General features: G+C 43.1%; 2 protein-coding genes and 1 long non-coding RNA gene across 5 annotated transcripts in view; 2 read left to right on the forward strand and 1 right to left on the reverse strand.

Moving 5' to 3' along the window:
• Positions 1-205: 205 nt before the first annotated feature.
• On the forward strand, positions 206-10,898 carry tpra1 (transmembrane protein, adipocyte asscociated 1). 2 transcript variants are annotated; one of them, XM_023985430.2, is made up of 11 exons: positions 206-390; positions 1,072-1,258; positions 2,024-2,156; positions 3,748-3,834; positions 6,389-6,461; positions 7,508-7,587; positions 7,753-7,863; positions 8,308-8,368; positions 8,581-8,683; positions 9,786-9,866; positions 10,211-10,898. In XM_023985430.2, the coding sequence occupies exons 2-11, from the start codon at positions 1,086-1,088 to the stop codon at positions 10,473-10,475; spliced, it is 1,167 nt and encodes a 388-aa protein (XP_023841198.1). In that variant the 5' UTR covers positions 206-390; positions 1,072-1,085; the 3' UTR covers positions 10,476-10,898. The 2 variants fall into 2 exon arrangements, with proteins under 2 accessions (XP_023841198.1, XP_023841188.1); XM_023985420.2 differs by lacking the exon at positions 206-390 and adding an exon at positions 710-821.
• Positions 10,698-10,941, reverse strand: LOC139027524 (uncharacterized). The gene is made up of 2 exons (XR_011479624.1): positions 10,858-10,941; positions 10,698-10,826 (listed from the first exon to the last, which is right to left on the reverse strand). It is a non-coding gene; the product is annotated as an uncharacterized lncRNA (long non-coding RNA).
• A 1,760-nt stretch (positions 10,942-12,701) lies between these two features.
• The window catches only part of chchd6b (coiled-coil-helix-coiled-coil-helix domain containing 6b), a 59,991-nt gene continuing 47,453 nt past the window's right edge, over positions 12,702-25,239 (forward strand). The window contains exons 1-4 of one of the 2 annotated variants that reach the window (XM_023985450.2): positions 12,702-12,984; positions 14,069-14,165; positions 14,392-14,443; positions 15,294-15,468. In XM_023985450.2, coding sequence (XP_023841218.1) covers positions 12,901-12,984; positions 14,069-14,165; positions 14,392-14,443; positions 15,294-15,468 — 408 coding nt within the window. In that variant the 5' untranslated portion in view covers positions 12,702-12,900. The remainder of the gene's footprint in view (positions 12,985-14,068; positions 14,166-14,391; positions 14,444-15,293; positions 15,469-25,239) is intronic. The other variant, XM_023985441.2, reaches the window with a different exon arrangement.

Raw genomic sequence — 25,239 nt, forward strand, 5'->3', positions numbered from 1 at the left:
TTCGAGATCATCAAACCCGTGATGTATCATGACTGTCTGACCTACAAGTAATTTATGTCGTTATTTATGATGCAAGGTGATTTGTAGATCAGTCAGTAGGCAGTATCTTTCACTGTCGGCTGCAATGTCGAATTAGCCCAGTGTTAACCCCATCCCTGAACTGTAGCAGACGGATGTCGTCATACATCCCTCTGATGCGCCTGCGCAAAGATTGATATTGAAATTAAAATCCGGTTTGTCAGGTGACTAGCTAGCTTGGATAAATTATTAATTAAACAGTAGACAACAGTATGATAGGTTAGCTAGTTATGTTGCTTGCACCAAAAGTATTGTCCGTGGAAAGTGCCGCAGAATATACAACTTGCCCTTGAATTCGAGACTAGTGAAACGGTAACGTTAAGATCATTGTTAGCTAGAGCTAGCTAYCTAACCCGTAYCTATCTAACGTTAGTTATGTTTGTTGTCAAGCTGTCGAAACGTTGCAATGCTGGCTTGTTAACTACATCTCTCTGCCAGCCTTGCTCTGACACATCGATGTTTGTTTTAATATTRAACATGTGAGCCACTCAGCCATGGCACTTACATAGCATCGACTATCTATATATTCTATAACGTTATTGCAGCTAGCTGGAAGCTAACGTTAGCTAGCTGGCCTGATTTTGTTGTACACAAGCTGCGTAACCCTGTCACGGTTACGTAACGTTAAACTTACCTGACGTGGAAAATGTTTGAACAGACAAATGCCGCGTTCAAAACAACTGGGAACTCGAGAAATCGTTTTGAAATGTCYTTCATCTCGGAAATTGCAAGTCGGAAACACGGTATCTTCTAGAGTTCGAACTTTCCTACCTGAATATCACCGATGTCATGGTTTGATCTCGTTTGTCTTGAAAGTATCAAGTGCACAGACTCGAGCTAGTACCCCTGTATTTTCTCATATCTAGCTAACGTTAGCTAATAGTTACCAATGTTAGGAAATAAGCAAACAGCTGTGTACTGAGCTGGAATAACTATTATGTATTGTTTACTTGGTAACACCCACATTACTGAAGTTATAACATTTGCCCCTAGGCCTTGAGTGCATTATGCTTGACACCGTGACTGCAGTGGTGAGGTTTGCACAATACAATGGCAGCATATTGCCAACCTATGTGGAGAACACATCAGCAATTCCTACCTGGCAACCAGAGTTTGAGGCCAACATCACCAAGCCTCATAGATGTCTCCAGATCCTATACGAGGACATTGGCAAGTCAAGGTAAACCAGATAGGACTGTGTTTGCTGTGCATCTTTTGGACGTATTGCATTATCTCAATTCTACATTTTGAAACACTTTGTCATTCACATTGCTGGAGCTATTAAATGCTGTGTTTAGTGTGGTTATGAAGACTGGTGTAGTCTAAAAAAAATAACACTTACTCTTTTGAACTAATGGCCGTATAGGCTCTACAGCTTGTAACAGGGGTTTGGATTGGTCAAAAACGAGGGTTTAGTTTCATGTCTTCATGATCTTTTGTCAATGTCTCTCGCATACAACCGTGCAGGCCAGCAGCATGCCACCCTGCATCCCACTGCTAGTGTACCTCTGAAGCTAAGCAGGGATGATCCTGGTCAGTCCCAGGATGGGAGACCAGATGCTGCTGGAAGTGGTGTTGGAGGGCTAGTKGGAGGCACTCTTTCCTCTGGTCTAAAAAGAAATATCCAAATTCCCCAGGGCAGTGATTGAGGACATTGCCCTGTGTAAGGTGCTGTCTTTKTGATGGGACGTTAAARGGGTGTCCTGACTCTGTGGTCATTAAAGATCCCATGGCACTTATTGTAAGAGTAGGGGTGTTAACCCCAGGGTCCTGGCTGAATTACCACTGTGGCCATCATACCATCATCCCCAGCTTCCAATTGGCTCTTTCATCCCCCTCATTTCCCCTGTAACTATTCCCCAGGTCGTTGCTGTAAATGAGAATGTGTTCTGAGTCAACTTACCTGGTAAAATAACATATATATTTTTTAACTCTCCCTCCTTAGAGTTCGGTTTTGGGACCTCATGCTCCTCATTCCCAATGTGGCTTTCTTCGTGTTCCTGATGTGGAAACTGCCCTCAGCCAGGGCCAAGATCCGGCTCACCTCCAGCCCCATCTTCATCACCTTCTACATACTGGTAGGCAACCTCTTATATTCAAGCTTTGGAAATAGAACAGCGAGATGTACATGTAGAAAGTTGGCTTGTTAGAAATTGAATGCATACATTTCCATAATAACAATCCAGTGAGATCCTGCTTGCCGGCTCTTTTAACTTCTTATGGCTGCAATCCCGTTAATGGGATGATATGACAACAGCCAGTGAAAGTGCAGGGCGCCAAATTCAAACAACAGAAATCTCATAATTAAAATTCCTCAAACATACATGTATTTTATACAATTTTAAAGGTAATATTGTTGTTAATCCCACCAAAGTGTCCAATTTCAAATAGGCTTTTCAGCGAAAACAAACGATTATGTTAGGTCACCGCAAAATCACAGAAAAACACAGCTATTTTTCCAACCAAAGACAGGAGTCACAAAAAGCAGAAATAGAGATAAAATTAATCACTAACCTTTGATGATCTTCATCAGATGACACTCATAGGACTTCATGTTACACAATACATATATATATTTTTTGGTTCGATTAAGTTCATATTTATATCCAAAAACCTCAGTTTACATTGGCGCCATGTTCAGAAATGCCTCCAAAATATCTGGAGAAATTGCAGAGAGCCACGTCACATAACATAAATAAAAGATACATGTTTTACATAGAATTAAAAATACACTTGTTCTTAATGCAACCGCTGTATCAGATTTCAAAAATCTTTACGGCAAAAGCACAATATTCAATAATCTGAGAACAGCGTTCAGCCACAAAAGTAAGCCATACAGTTGTTACCCGCCAAATTGTGCAGTCAACAAAACTCATATAAAGCATTATATATCTTCACTTTGCTGATCTTCGTCGGAATGCACTCCCAGGACTCCCACTTCCACAAGAAATGTTAGTTTTGTTCGGTAATGTCCATCATTTATGTCCAAGTAGCTACTTTTGTTAGCGCGTTTAGTACACATATCCAAACGCTCGTGCAGGTGAAGGCATACGTCTGACGAAAACTTCAAAAAGTTATATTACAGGTCGAATAAACTTGTCAAACTAAGTATAGAATCAATCTTTAGGATGTTGTTATCATAAATATTCAATAACATTCCAAACAGAGAATTCCTTTGTGTCTATAGAAGTAATGGAACGCAAGTRGATATCATGTGGAATGCGCTTGACCAGGACCTGGCTCTCTGCCAGACCACTGACTCAAACAGCTCCCATCCGGCTCAACATCACAGTAGAAGCTTCATTCAACGTTCTACAGACTGTTGACATCTAGTGGAAGCCGTAGGAAGTGCTCACAGATCCATATCCTACAGTGTTTTCAATAGGCGATGAGTTGAAAATCGACCAACCTCAGATTTCTCACTTCCTGGTTGGATTTCTTCTCAGGTTTTTGCCTGCCATATGAGTTCTGTTATACTCCGACACCATTCAAACAGTTTTAGAAACTTCAGAGAGTTTTCTATCCAATAATAATATGCATATATTAGCAACTATGACTGAGGAGCAGGCCGTTTACTCTGGGCACCTCTGTGCACCTTTCATCCAAGCTACTCAATACTGCCCCTGCAGCCATAAGAAGTTAATGGATGTCTGACCTATGTCCTTCCAGGTGTTTGTGGTGGCAGCGGTGGGAATCACCCGTGCGATAGTGTCCATGACCGTCAGTGCATCCAGTGCTGCCACCATCATTGACAAGGTAAGGCTACTATGGCAGGGCARAATTGGTGACACTCTGAACCACCTACACTTGTAGCGTGTTACAGACTTGCTGTAATAATTCATAACAACTCGAGGCTTCTTGCCACAGCCCTTGTAGATGCATAAAGGCTTTGGATTTGTTTTGCCATACACAGATGGAAGTTAGCTTCCGTAAAAAGGGTAAATGTGTGCMCTGAGCGACTTGGGAATCCAGAAAAACGTATAAACCCAGGAGACTTAACAAGTTTATTATCTCAAAAAAGAAAGCGGAGCAGTCTGATTTCTGCAACTATCAGGACAAACATCTAAGTGCTTCTTTCTTTTCTGAGTCYTTTTGTAAAACTATTTTTTCCCCCTTTTCTGGTAGATCATAAGACTCGTTTTCAGCATTCGTACGYGCTCAAGACTCCTTATGACAGTGTAAATGCATGGAAGCATGTAAATAAAGTAATTAATTTACATACGGGTGGTTCTCAGAAAGTGTTACCCTCAAAATGGCTGTAGTAGTGAGATAGTGTCAGTCATTGAGCTGTGCTGTATCGATTGAATTTGGAGCCACACACTGCTATAAATGGCTTCTTAATACACCCTGGAAACCATTGAGATTCATTCTGTCTGCGTTCTAAACGGCACCCTATTCTCTATATGGTGCACTATTTTTGACCAGGATCCATATGGCTCTGGTCAAAAGGAGAAAACATTAACAACACCTGCTCTTTCCATGACGTATACTGACCAGGTGACAGCTACGATCCCTTATTGATGTCACTTGTTAAATCCACTTCAATCAGTGTAGATGAAGGGGAGGAGACACGTTAAATAAGGATTTTTAAGCCTTGAGACATGGCTTGTGTATGTGTGCCATTCAGAGGGTGAATGGGCAAGACAAAAACATTTAAGTGCCTTTGAATGGGGTATGGTAGGATGTGCCAGGCGCACTGGTTTGTGTCAAGAACTGTAACGCTGCTGGATTTTTCACGCTCAACAGTCACGTGTGTATCAAGTATGGTCCACCACCCAAAGGACATCCAGCCAACTTGACACAACTGTGGGAAGCATTGGTGTCAACATGGTCCAGCATCCCTGTGGAACGCTTTTGACAACTTGTAGAGTCCATGCCCCAATGAATTGACGCTCTTCTGAAGACAAAAGGTGGGGGGTGCAACTTAATATTTGTTCTTAATGTTTTGTACACTGTGTATAGGGCAGTGGTATTTAAATGTTTTCATTGGGGACCCCATTTTTTTCCCCCCCACCAGAATTAATGGGAACTACATTTTTCACCCAAGATTTCTCATGACTCAACACCAAATCTAATGACACAACCTTAAAATTGGTACATTTTAGATTTTTACAATCCACAAATAACCTTCAGTTTATTGCATTTTCATCTCTTATCAAAAATGAAAAGTAACCAATGAATACATTTCACATGAAAACATTTTACATATATGGCCACCCCACTGCAGTTCCCGTCGCGACCTCGACTCTGAATACCGCTGATATTGGTAATGGGGTGATGTTTGGGACGATTCCGATTACTTTCCATTGGGTGATGAAATTTCACTTATTTTAAAAATACATTTGCCGAGACAAATATGATTTATTCATGATCTGAATTGTTCAATGGGGTATTTTTCTAACATTGAATTAATACTATATTGGATTGCTTAACCTAATACATCCTGTAATAGYCACCGAGCTTTGTTGACAGAGCGGTGCAGCTTTCTTGAAGATTTGACATGTGGTGGTTGTCTTCAAAGTTGTTTCTGCTGGTAGGGTTGCAAAAAATCTAAATCGGCTTGACGGTCTGAGTTAAAAGTAAAAGACTGAAAATACATTTTAAAAGCGTATTAATTTTGCATTAATTTGAAAAAAGTATACTAAAATATGAAAATTCTACATTGTCTCAATCGATCTTATCTCTATATTGTTTTATGTCTTGCGGATTTGAGAAAAGAGGACTAGTTCAACGGGAAAGTAATCCCCAGGTAGCGTTTGTTCTCGCTGACACAATGCTTTGCAATTTTCCTTATTTTTGACCATTTTTTCTGGCAAAAACTCCAATAACCTTTGAACAGCTTATGATAGAGATGTGATTTTTGGACCATTGGTTTTCTTAGTGGATTATCTACACAAATAACATGTATTTGACCTATTGGTCATTAGCAGTAGGGAGCATGAAGTATTAAAGAAATGCTGTGACTTGATTAGTGATAACATGAAGCTATTTCAAGAGTGTGTCTCAACCCTCTAAATGGCCTAGTCTGTCTCTTTTCCCTTCGTGTGCACTGATTTCAACAGACATGATCCTCAGAAGGTCAGAATTTGGGTAGAGAAAGCTGATCTGAAAGCAGTGCTCCCAGCCTATTAATTAGTACATTTTTGTGTTCCTTCGTGTAAATTGATTTGTTATTTGTGTATCAGATTGTATCTYTGTTTCTGCTACAACAGACCCCCAGATAAATGCAGAGATGAAGGAAAGGTGATTAGGAGAGGAGGCTTCTTGAGYCTATATTGAGGTTGACTCATTTTTAATGTCTCTCCTTTAGGTGCTGTGGGAGATCACCCGCTTCTTTCTGCTAGCCATTGAGCTCAGTGTGATTATCTTGGGACTGGCTTTTGGTATGTCTTCTAATGACCGCCGCAATACATTTAATTCATAAAACTCTCTTTCAATGTTTCCTTTTTCTGTATTATTATACTAATAATAATAAAATGTTTTTACTGCTCTAGGTTTATTATTATTGTTATTATTGCTTGGATAATCTTATCTGCAATTGTGTGTTGATTTAGTTTTGAATTCTTTATGCGGTGCGCTTTGCACAGGACACCGGAATAATTATTACTGTGAATTATCCCTATGAATCATTGTAATGCTTGTTTGTGTCAATTAATCCAGTAAGGGATGGGTTGCCGACTGGTGATTTTAACATGAAAATAAAATGTCATACATTTCAACTCAAAGTTCTTTACAGTAGCCTGGTTCCAGATCTGTGGGTGCTATCATTGTTAACTCCTTGTTTGGAATCACAATGAATGCCAATGAGTTGACGTGATAGCAGAGACATACTGGCATCCAGGCTAACTYTACACATGAAATTAAAACAAAAGCTACAAAGTACATGCTGAATACAAAGTATAGTATGTTTTATTAGGACAGTATGCAGAAGTCCATGACTAATGTGTGTAAGGGCAATATACTAAAGACAGAATATTAGCAAAACAAATGTGCAGCGCAATGAAAATGTAAACGATGTGTAATACTGCAAACCTAAAACTACGACATCTCCCTCTGGGCTCGTCTCACTTCTGTTGTGAGACTAACACTTGGAATGACTTAGTCACCAATGATATGACTGCAGTTGCGCGCACACACAGTCATATATATAGTCACGCACTGTCTGTATACGCGGTAGTGCATATACAAGTTGTTTATAGTTATGGTGTTCTTGGAGGGGGAGGAATTAGGCTGAGCTTGCTGTAGACTCAAGCGGTATAAGGCTGACAGAGCGTCATTATTCCTGTACTGRATATTCAAATGTTGTTTTCTTCAGTTTATGGTAGTATCGTAGTCGACGTAACCTCTTGCTTACGTTTTTAGAAGTTTGGGCCACTTTTTGCCTTGGGGAATTGAAGAATGCCCGCTGATGTGTGTCTTCTGTTGACAGGCCACCTGGAGAGCAAGTCCAGTATAAAGCGTGTGCTGGCGATCACTGCTGTACTGGCACTGGGTTACTCCATCACACAGGTAAGACTGGAGGCCACTCGCATGGCAGCCCCACAACTCTCAAACTTACACAAGATCATAACAACTCCAAAACGCCGTAATAAGAAGTGTTTTACAAATGACAAAACAAATAAATGACTGGTTAATGGAACCCCGTGTGTTGACCATTTGATGGTTCTTCCTCAGGGCACCCTGGAGATCCTGTACCCTGACAAGCACCTTTCCGCCGAGGATTTCAACATCTACGGCCACGGGGGACGCCACTTCTGGTTGGCCAGCTCCTGTTTCTTCTTCCTGGTGAGCTGCCAATGGTTACAGAGCAAATGCAGCGCTGTCAAAGTTTTTTTTTTTTTTTGAATAATGTCATTGTATATAGTTCTACTGTCTGGAATTGTACTTATAACATGAATAGAGAGGGGTTTTCAATCACTTCTGTTTTGAGAATTGTTAGAATTGGATGTCTTTGTGCCACCCGTTTGGTCCTCTAATTTTGCGGTCTTGTTATTTGTAATGCAAGAAGGCACCAATTTCACCAATGGGTTTCTGCATGCTAGCACATACCCACAGACTTCCGGTCATTGTGCTTATGCTAGTTAGCATTGACTCGCAACCCTACCTCTAACTTCCTTCATACTGGACACAGAGTCATCAAAATGGTGTCCACCAGTTCATCTGACTCTGGGGAGGTAGATGAAGGMCCTCCCGAAGTACCCCTTTTAACACTGGTCCTTGTGCTTTCAGGTGTACTCTCTGATTGTCATCCTTCCCAAAACCCCGGTYAGGGAGAGGATATCCCTGCCATGTGAGTTATTGGGACAGTTTTCTGGGTGAACAAATATCAACAGATGGCAGAGGGCTTTTTTTCAGGGTCATTTACTAATATACCAACCGTTGAGTTCCACAGTGCTGTTTTTTTATTTTATTCTCCCTGATGTTTTATGATTAGCTGGACAGTTGCCTTGTGTTAGCATCAAAGTTGACTCACACCCCTTCTTGGCCCTKCTACCTCCACAGCTAAGAAGAGTTTCTATGTGTACGCTGCCGTCCTGTCCCTGCTCAACCTGGTCCAGGGCCTGGGCAGCGCCATGCTGTGTGCCGGTATCATAGAGGGGCTCTGGTGAGTGTCTGTACTGTGAAAAACAAGTGATGGACATTCAAGTAACTGTTCAGAGATTCAAGTAAATCATCACACTGTGATATATGATTTATCCTAATGAAGAAAAAGGGTTGAAAAAATATCGTCTTTTCAATCACACTTGCGCATTGGTGGCAGCGCGTACTTTTCATTTGACGTCTGTGTTTAGTTAATCAACTGTGGCCTAACTGCAAAGCAATGGATTTATCTAGGTTTTTATCTGTATCTTCAAGGCTGACCTTTTTTTATTATGACAGTGTTACATAGACCTTATAGCTGAGGGTCCAAGTCCATTTTCTAGCTGAGGGTCCAAGTAATCCCCCCCATCTAATATGTATTTTTTTTATTCCTTCGAACATACTGTATTTTAAAGACCCAGTGCAGTCAAAAATGTGATTTCCTGTGTGTGTATGTATATATATATTTCCACACTGAGGTTGGAATAATAATGTCAAAATGATGATAATTCCGTTTTAGTGTAAGAGCTGTTTGGGGAAAAAACGCCTGACATCACCAGGCGGTAAATTGGTTAATAGACAGTAAGAGTTCTCAACCTTTCTGCCAATAAGGTTGGCACATACCCACAGACCCCCTCCCAATCAGACCACTCCCAGACAGTCTTAGCAACATTCTTGCTTGAGAAATTGATCTTTGCTAAGAAGCTATTTTTGTGTCTTTTTGACCATTTTAATTGAAAACAATCACAGTAAGGTACTATTTATTTATTTATTTAAACAGGTAAGTTGACTGAGAACACATTCTCATTTACAGCAACGACCTGGGGAATAGTTACAGGGGAGAGGAAGAGGGATGAATGAGCTATTGTTACGCAGAAATGATTTGATATTCAGATAAGAATGGCTGCATTGCACCATTTTAAAAATAGACTTTTCCCTCAAAGTAGAGCACCTTGTGTTTTAGTGTCCATGTTCTGATGTTTTCTGTGTAGCCTAATTGAAGCCTAGTGTCATTCTGGTGCGAGGCTACAGAGATCGTTCAGTCACTACTGATGCCTGATGTTTATCTGGGTCAGTGAGCTCCCTGTTAGTCTGTGGTTTATGTGTATCTGTGTGATTTGCAACAGCTGCGTGGACGTCACCACCTTCCTCTACTTCTCCGTGTTCGCCCCGCTCATCTACGTCACCTTCCTCAAAGGCTTCTTCGGGTACGTAGGTCAAAGGCCGAAAACTATGGCTGTCTGAAAATATTACTAAATGTCAAATCCTTGCTTCCTGTCCTTTTTTCCCTWAATTCCTCTCAAGGCTCATTGGAGGAAGAGGTCCAAGAGGGACCTTGGATCCTGTCCTCCAATGCTCTTTGAGGTTAATTGAGGAAACGAGGACAGAAGACACAGGCAAGGTTCCCCCAATGCATGATACATGTTTGGTTGTATTTTACTTCTGCCTGATGATACCATCTATTTTCTGTCTTTTCTGTCTCCTTCCTGTACCTCCTTTTTCTCTCCTTGTCCTTCTTTTTCCCAACTCTCTTCCTCCTCCCTCCCTCTAGCTCAGAGCCCAAGATCCTCTTCTCCTACAAGTGCCAGGTGGACGAGCCGGACGACCAGGCAGACGTCCACCTGCCCCCCACCTCGACCTCTGGTCTGGGCCGCAAGGAGCAGCTGGAGCAAGGCTCCTTCTACTCCAGCACTCAGATAGACGGCCTGACTGCCACTGGCATGGCTGCCTACCTGGACGACGTGGCCTCTGGTCCTTTCGGGGCGGGCAGCATCAACAGCATCGACAGCGACCGCTGGAGGGCCATCAACGCCTAAGGAAAAAGATGAGAGGAAAGGGGAGGTTAGGGGATGTATGCTAAGCTAGTAGGAGAGTGCTAGTAGGACTGGTTAAGTGGAGAGTAGTGAGGGGGGAAGGTTGGAGTTTGCTATGGCTCTCTCTCCCTCTCTGGAGAAACTGTGAGGAGGGCCCTCATTGAGGAAACTGCTCCCCCATTTCAGCTCCTGTTTGTCCTCCATATCCGTAATTTTGGCTCTTGCTGCCTGTTCCATTCTGGCTCAAACATTACATTCTTCGCAATACCTGCCTAGGATTTTTCCACAACTTCAGTCAAGTATTATCCCCCCAGTAATTGAGTGCGTGGACAACAAAGCTAAGAAGCAAATGTTCTTTGTTAAGTGTAAAGGTAATGTCCGTTACATTCCCATCGAAGGGTTACAGCTCAGTGAGGTAAAGTCCACTAACTGTGGCTTTGTGTTAGATTTGTGACTACTTGGTAACCAGGTTGTATTGAATCACCAATTCACCGTGCCTTGCTCCCTATAGACCAGATCTGTCCTTATCACGCTAGGACCCTTCTCTAAATTGCATCATTCGTAATGTTTTATGTTTGAAATCAGTGCTTTTTTTCCCGTCTTTGATGCTTGACGTGTAATGTCATGTACCCTCATTGTATTAATTGAGGAACTCYGGCTTGAGTCTGCAGGAGCTTGGTATGCCGTGTCAAAGACCATTAGTAGTGCATCTGGTATCCATGTGATTTGCTGCTGGGGCATAGAGAGAATCAAAATGGATGCTGAGTCGCACCCGTCATCTCTACCTATTTTATGTTATTATTTACTGTTTGTTTTATTTATTTTAGTGACCGCTCGGGTTTTATGTCGATAGGTAGTTCCATCAGCGGATCAATCCTGGTATAAGAAATGTTTCTAATGACTAAAGCAACATTTACAAACCAKCCGTCAAATGAGGGAGAGGGAAGGCAGGAATAGCACTTGTGGTTAGGCTATCTATTTTGCAGACCTTTTTTTACTTCAAGAAATATTCATCCCAAGATGCATTGGATTCAACTGAAAAGAAACGGAGAAAAACAAAGGTAATTTTTTTGTGACTCAAATATGAACTAATATTGAAATGTCATTTTCAATGTATGAAATTATTGAATTGGCAACCTTACGTTGCTCATGTGCGCTTTATAATTGAGCCCCGATTTCATCACAAAGAAAGAGCAACTTTAAACACAGTAAATCTGTTTGCTGATAATGCTCAGTGCAAACTGGACTAATTTGCATGAAGCACTACTTCCTTGCAGTYATCCTACTTTGTCTGCTGTGAACTTAGTAGCCCACAACACATGGCTTGCTGTGAAACCAATTCCATTGTTTATGCCCCCTTTTGATTTTGTCACTTTATTCATTRCCCCACCCCGAACGAGAATTGCCCCTTGGAATGGTGTACATTTGGCATGGTAAAACATTGTCTTGTGAGTGGAGTTCGTCGTGTGACATATAGCATCAGTATGTCATATAAAGACACGTTTATTTTTTCATAAATGTAAGCCACCACAAAGCAAGTTTTTTTGTATTGCCATAGTAGTATTTTATGAGTCTTCTGCCTTGCACGTCCAAACACTTGACCTGCATCAACAAAGGAAACCCTGTAACTTGCTCTCACACAGGCTTATATTTCTAGAGAAATGTTGTACGGTTGCATATGAGGGTCAACATTATTGATGAAAAATTGAGTATAATAATCATAAGGTGTTAGTGGGGCGTGGATTTCAAATGCAAGTGTTGGCAGGSTACATAAGATTGAATACAATATTTAATTGAAAGGACTTTGAAAAAGAGTAAGGATACTCAGTGCCAGCAAGCTGTGAATAACTTGTAATTGTATTTAATTATGTATCATTGTAGAATATTCAACTCATATGTTGTTGAGGATTCCATGACGATTAAACCTGCTTCCTTTTCATTCCTATACATGTATGTCTCCCCTTGGTGGTTTCTTGTGGTACTGCAAATTGAAACGTTTCGTCTAGTCCCTATTTTTYGGGGATGCATGGCACGCAGTGTTTCATGTGATTTGTATTGGCCAAGACGTGGAATGTATGGCATTACATATTTTGCCTAACCATAATATTTATTGTACAAAKATAGGCCTACACGACGTTTGGATAACTTGACTTTTGGGTTGACGGGATGACTACAGAACTACAGTTCCCAGCCCCCTTATGGTCGCCTATGATACAAGATAAAATGTAATTGGAGTCCGATTATGTTATCCYCCTATACGCGTTGAGATTACTGGCCATCCTGGAAAGTGACCTTTTCTTGGAGTATTTTGTCCGCGACGCGCTGTGGCGGCTACTGTTGCTTTCACATTGTCGTAGACTTGTAAAATATACTAGTGTAGGGCAGCGTTTTTTTTAAAATACAGGTTAATACAAGCCGACCATTGACCATGGGAGGCAGTGAYAGTACGAGGAGAAAAGTGTCATTCGGCCTGGATGAAGAAGAGAAGGTCACAGTAATTCATGGAGTTAAGGTAAGTAACGTTAAGCGACTGATTAGAAAACGTCGACTTTCATTGCCAAGTTCAAATAATTTGATATGGCGACAGAGAAATGAAATGCAACATAGATCTAATAGGCTATATTTAGTGTATRCGTGACTTTTGGTTGCATTACCGTAGCTCTAGTAAATATAGCAGGCAGTATAGAACGGAAATAGTTGTGTATTTTTAAGCAAATGCAAGTAACAGACCCGTATTCTAATGTAATGTCATGTATTCCCGTGTCCTCAAGTGAATTCGGTCACGGTTCCCCCCCAGACCGCTATGCGTCGTTGTCTGGACTTGACGGTACACTGTAGKGGCTATATGTAGGCTACAGAGAATATTTAACCGTAATGGACTCGTTCTAGGCTGCTACAATAATATCATTAGACCACATATTTTTGACAAAAACAATTTATATCGCAAATATTTTAGACTATGGCTTATAATAATGCAGGTGTCGCTTTGAGCAAATAAATGATTCCCATATCACGTGCAGATGGACCGTCAATGTAGGCCTATACGTTTGGATGCATTGTAACGAGAGACTGTCGCAATATGTCAATGTTACAACTGTAATTCACAAAGGAAGTCATTGGCAATTTTTTGAAGTTGCCCMACATAAAGTTATGAAAAACAAATTTGATTTGGTCTAGGGCAGCAAGTTATTGTCAACCCCACTTTGACACTATCTTCTTACGTTATATAATACGTGTGCCCAAAATCAACTTGTTTCAATGAATTGGGTCACACTTCTTGTACTCTTATTACTGAGTAATTATCTCTGTATTACATAAGGTTTTGGCTACTCATTGCTATACATTAMTTAGGGTAAGGGTTAGTCTACTGTTGTAAGTGCAGTCTAACAAGGTTGTTACAATAGTTATTGGCCTATATACTATTCAGGAGTAATTACAATCCCAATACATACACTGGAAAGTGTTCAACTTTGAAAGAATAATTTGGCTATTAGTGTATAGTATTTGACACTTAGGTCTTTGTGTATGCGCCCATTGCTTTGAARGTCCGTCTGACCGGTTTTGCACAATGTAACCTATTATTACGCAATTCACAGCTGTCAGGGGAGCTTCTCCAGCGGATGCGAGATTCGCAGGGAACAGACGGCATCAATCCATCGCCACCCCAGCCTGGCAGCCACAAACCTGCACCAGGTATGGAAGAGCGCAACAACCTAAATGCTCAACTCAACTGTGACTTTATGTAGGCCTTTTGGTTCCAGGGGAATAAATGTAACAGTTTTAGAGATTTTATCATGGACTACAGTAATAGTTAATTGTATTGTGATGTTAGCTGACTGTCTTATGTAAGTGATTATCATGGAATTGGGAAATGGATATGATGGACCCGTTATAAAGACAATTATTAAATGTATTMCAGGTCCAAGACCTGGCCCCACTGCTGCTGAGGCACAGGAGGAGCTGCGGAGAAAGTGAGTTCAACTGCCACTAGTATACCCTTTACACCTGAGAACCAACTCCATTCCTTGGTGTACAGGGTTTCCTTCCAGTCTAGTAACACACCCGATTACAACAATGTATCTTACTCAAACCTTTGCATAAATCATGTTTTGACTGACATCAATACGACTGTTGCATGTGTAGTCTTTATCTAAAGTTAGGATTTGACACCTTAGTGCAGTGTCACTCAATCCATTCCCGGAGGACCATTCTTGTGYCACCCCCGGGGGATTACTAATCGAATTTACTCTGTGATATCCTTAGATTGATCATACTACCTTTTCAAGCGATATAATGTTTGGGACTAGACACTAGCCAGACTTAATTCTGAGAAGGAATTTGTAGACTAAGGGAGCTATCGACACCTCATGTTGCTCTTATTTACCGCCAGCAGGGTGGCAGTAGGCCATGTCAGCAGCATGGCTCACTATGTGGTTGGAATGCTAACGGCTCATGTCTGTGTCATGCTATATGCTAGGCTAATTAGCGTCTCAGTATAGTTTGACTTCTCATGAGCCACCTTTGTGACGCCATGGGCCTGTTGCCAAGGCCTAGATGAAACTGCAGTCCATGTGTTCCTATAGCAAGGGTGGCCAACCAGGTGTGGCTGATTAGGTATGCAGGTTTTTGCTRCAGCCCTACTCTATCCTGCCTGARTCAGCTAATCAAGATCCCGATGAGCAGCTGATTAGTTGCCCAGGTGTATTAGAGCTGGGCTGGAGCAAAAGGCCTGCATACACAGTATCTCCCCACGCAGAGGGTTGGCCACCCCTACATTACAGGTTGAGTGTGTCTCATGTTCATCATATGTCCTGTGTGTAGGTTTGAGAGGGAGCAGGCCCAAGTGCAGGAGCAACTGTTTCGACTGGCCCAGAGGGAAAGAGAGGCAGCAGCAGCCACAGCAGGGAGGAAAGGAGAGGCCCACGACYGCCTGAACCCTGCTGTGCTCCGGGAGAAGGGCAAGACCCACGAGGAGCTGATGAAGGCCAAACAACTGGTGAGTCAGTGGGCTCCTCTCTGCTGCCCTCTAGGGCTCAATTCCAAATGGACTTCTATGCACTTGTCGAGGTCTAAGCGGATTTGATTGGTATAAGCAAAATGGTAATAGCTCCACCTTGCCCTTTGATAGGCGAGGTGGACATTTCATAATATTATACAAATCAATTCCTCTTAGATCTCCACAAGTGCATGTAGTGTATGGTAGAGGTCTTCACGGACCCACCTGTACCCGAATCCCCGTGACACGATCCGGGACCCGAGCGAGTCCGGATACAGAATTCCAAATAATGTCACYGGTCTCGTGTATGTGTAATTTTAACTGATTTGTCCGGAATGGCCCGTACGCGACTGCTGCAGGAAAGAGAGAGAGAAATTGTATAATTTATGCTGCTGCTCTTGCTTTTCACGAGAGTGGCGCGTATAGCTTGTTGTTGGCCAATCATGACTCATCAAAGCGGCAATTGGCTACAGTCATATAGCATCYCTCCGTGTGTGGCAGAAGTTAGGAGCTATCTAATCAATGTAAGATGGAATTAAAATGACAGAATTAAAAGTTAAAGGAGACGGATAGGCTACAACAACCAAGAGCCAACGGGTAGGCTGCTACTTAATATTCTGAGTGGAGTTGTTATTTGTAACTGTAGGTTTAGAAAGCACTGCAGCCTCAGTTAGCCTAGCTAGCTAACGTTATCTAACTTAACAAGCTTCTCCCGGTTTGATGCAGTCAAGACAGGTCCTACGTAATCATATTTGATGATAAATAACCTAGCTATGGCAGCTATTGGTCTACGAGAGCGCGAGCCGGCTTGGTTGGTTGCCGTCTCTCGTTCCCTCCAGCCTGCTAGAGCGGCACCTCTCTCCCTCCTCTTGTGCTTTATCAGCTCCTGTTAATAAAGTAGCTTATAAAATGACTTTTCTGCTGCTTCCCTCAATCGTATCGAATCAGATCGGGTCTAGATCCGACCAGGTCTATATGGAACGGGTCTAGATGTCCTCGGGTCCGTTGAGAATGGGTCTCTATATTTAGAAAATGTATTTATGTATATCGGGTCTGGGTGGGAAAGCCCCAGGTCCATTTCGGAACAGGTCCAAAATGGACCCGTGAAGACCTCTACGTGTCAAACTCATTCCATGGAGGGCCGAGTTTCTGCGGGTTTTCGCTCCTCCCTTGTACTTGATTGATGAAGTAAGTTCACTAATTAGTAAGGAACTCCCCTCACCTGGTTGTCTAGGTCTTAATTGAAAGAAAAGAAAAACAACATCCATGAAATGAGTTTGACACCCCTGGTGTAGGACTTCGGGGCCTATTTGGTATTGAACTAAAGCTCTTCCCTAACTCAGTTCCACATAGTTAGCACTCAGTTATCATAGAAATGAATAACATCATTATGTCCTCATAATATGTGTGAGTACGATAGTAATATCGGAGTTAGTGCCCTTTGCTGTACTAGAAATGCTATAATGGTGTCTAATACCTGAGTATGTCACATTTCATGTCAAGGGAAATGGCACAAATACATCGTATTGAGTATTAGCAAAGCGAGGTCGAAAAGAGCCAGTTTTAGGCTGGTATTTGATTAGCAATAGCCCTCTTTGAGAAAAAAAAATTATGTTAGTGTACAGTGCCCTCTGCTGGTTAGAAAATGAAACGGCGTGGCCTATGTGAACTACTGTACCTTGACCACAATAGACTCCAATTAAATGTTATTCGTCAAATGCTTTGTAAACAACAGGTCTAGGCTTACAGTGAAGTGCTTYCTTACGGCCCTTCCCAACATTGTAGAGAGAAAGACATTTTATTTTTTCTCAATTTAATTACACGTAATAATAAATACACAAGGAGTAACGATAACTTTGCTATATACACAGAGTTCCAGTACCGAGTCGATGTGCCGGGGGTACGAGGTAGATGGGTACATATAACTAGGAATAAAGTGACTAGGCAATAGGATAGATAATAAACAGTAGCAAAAAAGTTTGTGCAAAAAGTCTGGGTAGCTATTTTGTTAACTAACTATTTAGAAGTCTTATTGGTTTGGGGGTAGAAGCTGTTCTGTTGGTTCCAGAACAGTCTATGGCGGTTGGCTGGAGTCTTTTGACCATTTTTAGGGCCTTCCTCTGGTCTTGTATAGCAGGGAGCTCAGCCCCAGTGATGTACCGGCCCATACACACTAACCTCTGTAGTGCCTTGTGGTCGGATGCCAAGCAGTTGCCATACCAAGCGGTGATGCAGCCAGTCAAGATGCTGTCAATGGTGCAACTGTATAACTTTTTGAGGATCTGATGGCCCGTGCCAAATCCTTTCAGCCTCCTGAGGGAAAAGGGGCATTGTCATGCCTTCTTCAGGACTGTGTTGGTGTGTGTGGACCATCCATAGATAGATAGTGATGTGAAAACCGAGGAACATGAACATAGTAGGTACTTCAGACTGGTTCAGGGAGAGGTTGAAAAGACACTTGCCAGCTGGTCCGTCTGGCCCTGCGGCCTTGTGAATGTTAACCTGTTTAAAGGTCTTACTCACATCTGCAATGGAGAGCGTGATCCCACAGTTGTCCGGAACAGCTGATGCTCTCATGCATGGTTCAGTGTTGCTTGTCTCAAAGTGAGCGTTGAAGTCATTTAGCTCGTCTGGTAAACTAGTCCTACTTAGTTGACATTCATTTTCCACCCCAACTAAGCGTATTTCTGATAAAACACTGTGTTGTTTGAAGGTGAAGGAAATTGATATTTGTGCGTGCCTGCGTACAAGCACGTGGGTTTGATTGCTCAGTCAAGTCTTAAGAAGCAGCTAAATGCAGCATACACTACAGTTCTCGAGTGCACTGACTCACTCTGGTCGTCTGTTTTACTCCCCACTCTCCCAGTTGATTTGTTTCCTTGCTTTTTTTTTAACGGAGTTGGCTTTAATGAATATTGAAACGTATTTATCTGGTTGGGTTTTCATTGCTTTGGCCACCGAGCTTAATGACGTTCTATTGGAATGAGTCGCCTGAGTCTTCGTGATTTCCTTGTTTTTGTCATTTTTTTTGTTTGTTTTAATGATAAATTGGTACRGTTTCTCCATGTGCGTTTTGAGAGGATAAACACCAACCGTTGCATTGTTTTTCAACCACCGACGTGATGGAATAGGAAATCACTTTTAGCAAGTTTCTTTTGACCGTTGGGCTTTTTGACAGGTGTGAACCCGCTGTCAGACCGATCACAACTGCGATATTTCGGTGTGTGTGTGAGTCTGTCTGTGCATGCCTAGTTTGACACACCAGGTGTTGTTTTAGCCACTGCCGTGTGCAGAGTTTGATCAGAAGTGAGAGGAGATCATGCCCTGGAGATAGTAGTGTTGACACAACTGCTATTCCTCCTTCTGTTTTGCTGTKCCTCTCTTTCTCTCCTCTCTCTCGTTGTCTCTCTATTCTCACATGCCTGCTTCCTCTCAGATACAGACCCAACACACACATAGGACTAAATGGGTAATGGGGAGTGATTTTGACAGCGTGCCTCTTGCTCCGTGGAGTATTTCTGAACAGTGTTACGTCCGATCCTTCTCTCACCTTTTCCTCACCTATCGCAACTGCACTGTGTTTACAACTTGTTGGTTTGGATTGTGTGTGGAGGTGGAGTGTGTGTGTGTGCGAGGGTGAAAGAGAGAGTGTGTGTGAGKGAAGGAGTGTGTGTGAGTGGCTGAGAGGGCGAGAGTGTGTGAGAAAGAGAGAGAGATCTATATTCCATATCTGTGTTTACTATATGCCTCTGCTCATTGCTCTCTTGCTGCAAGTTGCTCTCCGTCCAGGGGCGCAGCTTGGCCCTGTGCACACCTCAACTGTATGTGGGATGTGTGCTTTCTGCTGGGAGGTTGAGAACAGAGCAGAAGACATATTTCCGTTGTTCGCTCTAACATATGGACAATAAAGTTGTATTTTGTCTTTTGTATCTCAAAGTTTCGGTCTCATCTGAACGCCTTAGTGTATGATTCTCCACTAGCAACATCCTCCTATATTCAAATGCAGGTCTCCTCTCATTGTAACTATACTAACTTCTGGAGTGCACTTCTTCTGAGAGGGAGAGAAAGGAAGAGACTGAGGGGAAGAGGAGGCATAGCAGGGTCTCCTCTCATTTGAACTGTACTAACCTCAGGAGTGCACTTTTAGAATAGATGACAAAGCACATTAGCATAAAACTTGTTTCCTCCACCGCTCTTTTCTTTCATTAGCACCTGCTTTCGTTCCTATCACCCCTCTATGCAAATATACTCTTCTTCATTTGCAGACACTACACACACACACACACACACACACATACACATCCCAGAATGGGGGAATACATTCCGAGCTCACACATACAGGAATAACCATCTGCTTCAAAGACATGTTGATTGAATTTGAAGTCATGAAGTGTTTGAAAAGCTAGTTGGTGCTGACAGGTTTTCTATAACTGTGTTATAGGTGTCTGTGTGTTTGTCTCTGTCTGTTTATCTGTGTGTGTGTGTTTGGAGGTGCAAGTCACATCATTCCTGTACACAACCATCCAGAATCCATATGAAAGTATTCACTACCGTTCAAAAGTTTTGGGTCACTTGTCCTTGTTTTTGAAAGAAAAGCAACTTTATTGCCCATTAAAATAACATCAAATTGATCAGAAATACAGTGTAGACGTAAATTACTTTTGTAGCTGGAAACAGCAGATTCTTTTTTTTAATGGAATATTTACATAGGCGTACAGAGGCCCATTATCAGCAACCATCATTCCTGTGTTCCAATGGCATGTTGTGTTAGCTACTCCAAGTTGATCATTTTAAAAGGCTAATTGATCATTACAAAGCCCTTTTGCAATTATGTTAGCACAGCTGGAAACTGTTGTTCTGATTTAAAGAAGCAATAAAACTGGCCTTTAGACTAGTTAAGTATCTGGAGCATCAGCATTTGTGGGTTCGATTACAGGCTCAAAGGGGCCAGAAACAAATAACTTTCTTCTGAAACTCGTCAGTCTACTCTTGTTCTGAGAAATGAAGGCTATTCCATGCGAGAAATTGCCAAGAAACTGAAGATCTCGTACAACGCTGTGTACTACTCCCTTCACAGGACAGCGCAAACTGGCTCTAACCTGAATAGAAAGAGGAGTGGGAGGCCTCGGTGCACAACAGAGCAAGAGGAAAAGTACATTAGAGTGTCTAGTTTGAGAAACAAACGCCTCACAAGTCCTCAACTGGCAGCTTCATTAAATAGTACCGGCAAAGCACCAGTCTCGACGTCAACAGTGAAGAGGTGACTCCGGGATGCTGGCCTTCTAGGCAGTTGCAATGAAAAAGCCATTTCTCAGACTGGCCAATTTAAAAGAAAAGATTAAAATGGGCAAAAGAACACAGACACTGGTCAGAGATATGACTTTTTCTTTGCAACTCTTCCTAGAAGGCCAGCATCTATGTGAGAGCGAAGTCTTGCATCTCGCTAATCTCAATATCTGCGGTGCTGCTCGTGGCAACGTCTACCTTTTTTTAAGCAGTCTTCCTATGTTTAGACTCATAAAAAGCAGAAACGTTCCTATCTTCACCACTAGATGGCAGTAGTAGAGCTTATTTCCCATATCTAGGATATGAACCAGAATTGATCCGTGCCCAGCACAGCAACGTGTGCTGTATGCTAACCAGACTTCATTTTTTTTATTCACCCCCCCCCCCACCTCTCTCCTGTGAGTGTGTGTGTGTGCGCGCGCACGAAAAGGACTGGGAAAAATGAGCCACTGCAGTGCTTCCGACACTGTCCAAAAGAACGATGATGAAAGGCCCAACATTCATTAAAGTCAAGGCTGGGAAAAACACACACGGACACACATCCTAGCTGGCATCTATCAGCAGCTCACGCTCTGCATGTTAACACAGACACCCTGCTGCTGCAGTCTGGGGAACGGACCGGTTATGACTACGTTCTCACTCCAGTCTACACCTTCCCATCCCCATTACAGCCACTATTTTCTACATTGTACAATAATAGTGAAACATAAAAACTATGAAATAACACGTATGGAATTATGTAGTAACCAAAAAAAGTGTAAAACAAATCAAAATATATTTGAGATTCTTCAAAGTAGCCACCCTTTGCCTTAATGACAGCTTTGCAAAATATATTTTCATTTGTTAAACTTTTTTTTAACTACATGATTCCATATGTGTTATTTCATAGTTTTGATGTCCTCACGATTATTCTACCATGTAGAAAATAAACTCAGCAAAAAAAGAAACGTCCCTTTTTCAGGACCCTGTCTTTCAAAAATAATTCATAAAAATCTAAATTTCACAGATCTTCCTTGTAAAGGGTTTAAACACTGTTTCCCATGCTTGTTCAATGAACCATAAACAATTAATGAACATGCACATGTGGAACGGTCGTTAAGACACTAACAGCTTACAGACAGTAGGCAATTAAGGTCACAGTTATGAAAACCGAGGACACTAAAGAGGCCTTTCTACTGACTCTGAAAAACACCAAAAGAAAGATGCCCAGGGTCCCTGCTCATCTGCGTGACCGTGCCTTAGGCATGCTGCAAGGAGGCATGAGGACTGCAGATGTGGCCAGGGCAATAAATTGCAATGTCCGAAATGTGAGACGCCTAAGACAGCGATACAGGGAGACGGGACAGACAGCTGATCGTCCTCGCAGTGGCAGATCACGTGTAACAACACCTGCACAAGATCGGTACATCCGAACATCACACCTGCGGGACAGGTACAGGATGGCAACAACAACTGCCCGAGTTACACCAGGAACCCACAATCCCTCCATCAGTGCTCAGACTGTCCGCAATAGGCTGAGAGAGGCTGGACTGAGGGCTTGTAGGCCTGTTGTAAGGCAGGTCCTCACCAGACATCACCGGTAACAATGTCMCCTATGGGCACAAACCCACCGTCGCTGGACCAGATAGGACTGGCAAAAAGTGCTCTTCACTGACGAGTCGCGGTTTTGTCTCARCAGGGGTGATGGTCGGATTCGCGTTTATCGCCGAAGGAATGAGCGTTACACCGAGGCCTGTACTCTGGAGCGGGATCGATTTGGAGGTGGAGGGTCCGTCATGGTCTGGGGCGGTGTTTCACAGCATCATCGGACTGAGCTTGTCGTCATTGCAGACAATCTCAACGCTGTGCGTTACAGGGAAGACATCCTCCTTCCTCATGTGGTACCCTTCCTGCAGTCTCATCCTGACKTGACCCTCCAGTATGACAATGCCACCAGCAATACTGATCGTTTTGTGCGTGATTTCCTGCAAGACAGGAATGTCAGTGTTCTGCCATGGCCAGCGAAGAGCCCGGATCTCAATCCCATTGAGCACGTCTGGTACCTGTTGGATTGGAGGGTGAGGGCTAGGGCCATTCCCCCCAGAAACTTTTGATTTTGACTCCCCCTTTGTTCAGGGACACATTATTCCATTTCTGTTAGTCACATGTCTGTGGAACTTGTTCAGTTTATGTCTCAGTTGTTGAGTCTTGTTATGTTCATACAAATATTTACACAGGTTAAGTTTGCCGAAAGTTTAGTAAAAACGTTTTTTTTTTTTATTAAAAAAAAGTTAAATGAGTAGGTGTCCAATCTTTTGACTGGTACTGTATATGTATTTTTAAATGTATTAGTAGTAATGTAATAGTATATATTTTTTAAATTCAGGGGGTTCTGCAGCACCCTCAGCACCCCTACTTCCCGCGGCTGTGGTCGTCGGCCGTTAGCTGTGTTTTTTGACTACCGCTAGCAAGCAACGCCTCCGTGCTTGAGCGGGATAGAAAGGCAGCTCGTCAGTGGGAATGGGAGAGACTGAGAGAGAAACATTAAAAAAAGAGAGAGTGAAAGAGAGAGGGGAGGAGAGAGAGCTTAGTTGTGTTGACCTATTACCTGTGAAATCCTTCACAGGTCTGGGGCTAGGGTTTGATTTGGAATTGGGTGATTAACCTATTGGGTGCAGTCCCATGATTTTGAGTTCCTGACCCACACACTCACACACACACACCGTCAAACCCCCCTGTAAGCTCTCCTCTCCAAGGGGAACCTACACTGCGAGGAGAAGAGAAGTGAAAAGCAACGTTAGGCTCCAGATCCACCCGGCCCTTATCAGTCTATGTAATCACCAGACTTGACATCTTTTGTGCATGTTAAAGCCGTTAAGCTCCATTCTCTCAGCTCCCCCCCCCCCCCCCCCCCCCCCCCCCCCCCCCCCCCCCCCCCCCCCCCCCCCCCCCCCCCCCCCCCCCCCCCCCCCCCCACCTTCCCTACCGATGCCAGCCTCTGGCAATTGCTGACGAGTCGACCACACGGGCCGAGGAGATTTTTTTTTTATCCCCGCCGTGGCTCGCAAGAGGGACGTCTGGCTGCAATCCTGGCGGCGCAAAGGGCAAGTGAGTAGGTGTGAATCGGAATAATGTGAGCTCAGATCAAAATGATTGCCAGATGTAAAGAGGCAGTGGGAAGAGGAGCGTTTTGAATGGTCTCGTTTGATTGACAACCACTGTGTGTTCCAGTGGATTTAGGTTCTGAGATAATGGTCATAGTGTTCAAATGGGGACAGAGCGAGAGTGTGTGATGACGACAATGTTTTTGAATTGTCAAAATCAAAATGGGGTTCAGTGCATTTGCTCCTGTTCATGACAGTGCCTGCTTTTGTTCCAGCCCTGTTGTAATGCACTTGATTCTACTCATCAGGAACTTGATTGCTGATTCAGAGTAGGAATGGAGCAAAATCCTGCACACCAGGAGAAGGGTTGACCAACCCTTAATACAGTAGTATTAGGTCCTAATTGGGTCATAACTGGATTCTAATATACACAACATAAAGTATGTGGACAACTGCTCGACTCATTCCAAAATCATGGGCATTAATACGGAGTTGGTCCCCCCCCTTGCTGCTATAACAGCCTCCACTCTTCTGGGAAGGCTTTCCACTAGATGTTGCAACATTGCTGCGGGGACTTGTTTCCATTCAGCCATGAGCATTAGTGAGGTCGGACACTGATGTGAGGCGATTATGTCTGGCTTGCTGTCTGCGTTTCAATCCCAAAGGTGTTTGATGGGGTTGAGGTCAGGGCTCTGTGCAGGCCAGTCAAGTTCTTCCACACCGATCTCGAAAAACCATTTCTGTATGGACCTCGCTTTGTGCACAGGGGCATTGTCATGCTGAAACAGGAAAGGGCCTTTCCCAAACCTTTGACACAAAGTTAGAAGCACAGAATCGTCTAGAATGTCATTGTATGCTGTAGTGTTAAGATCTCTCTTCACTGGAACTAAGGGGCCTAGCTCGAACCAATGAAAACAGCCCCAGACCATTATTCCTTCTCCATCAAACTTTACAGTTGGCAATATGCATTCGGGCAGGTAGCGTTCTCCTGGCAATCAGCCAACCCCAGATTTGTGCCAGATGGTGAAGCGTGATTCATCACTCCAGAGAAAGCATTTCCACTGCTCCAGAGTCCAATGGCGGCGAGCTTTACACCACTCCAGCCGACGATTGGCACTGCACATGGTGATCTTAGGCTTGTGTGCGGCTACTCGGCCATGGAAACCCATTTTCATGAAGCTCCCGACGAACAGTTATTGTGCTGATGTTGCTTCCAGGGGCAGTTTGGAACTCTGTAGTGAGGTTGCCACTGAGGACAGTAGATTTTTACATGCCACGGGCTTCAGCACTCGGCGGTCCCGTTCTGTGAGCTTGTGTGGGCTACCACTTTGCGGCTGAGCCGTTGTTGCTCCTAGACCTTTCCACTTCGCGGCTGAGCCGTTGTTGCTCCTAGACATTTCCA

The sequence above is a fragment of the Salvelinus sp. IW2-2015 genome, linkage group LG1 (assembly GCF_002910315.2).
Source record: "Salvelinus sp. IW2-2015 linkage group LG1, ASM291031v2, whole genome shotgun sequence".
Lineage (NCBI taxonomy): Eukaryota > Metazoa > Chordata > Actinopteri > Salmoniformes > Salmonidae > Salvelinus > Salvelinus sp. IW2-2015.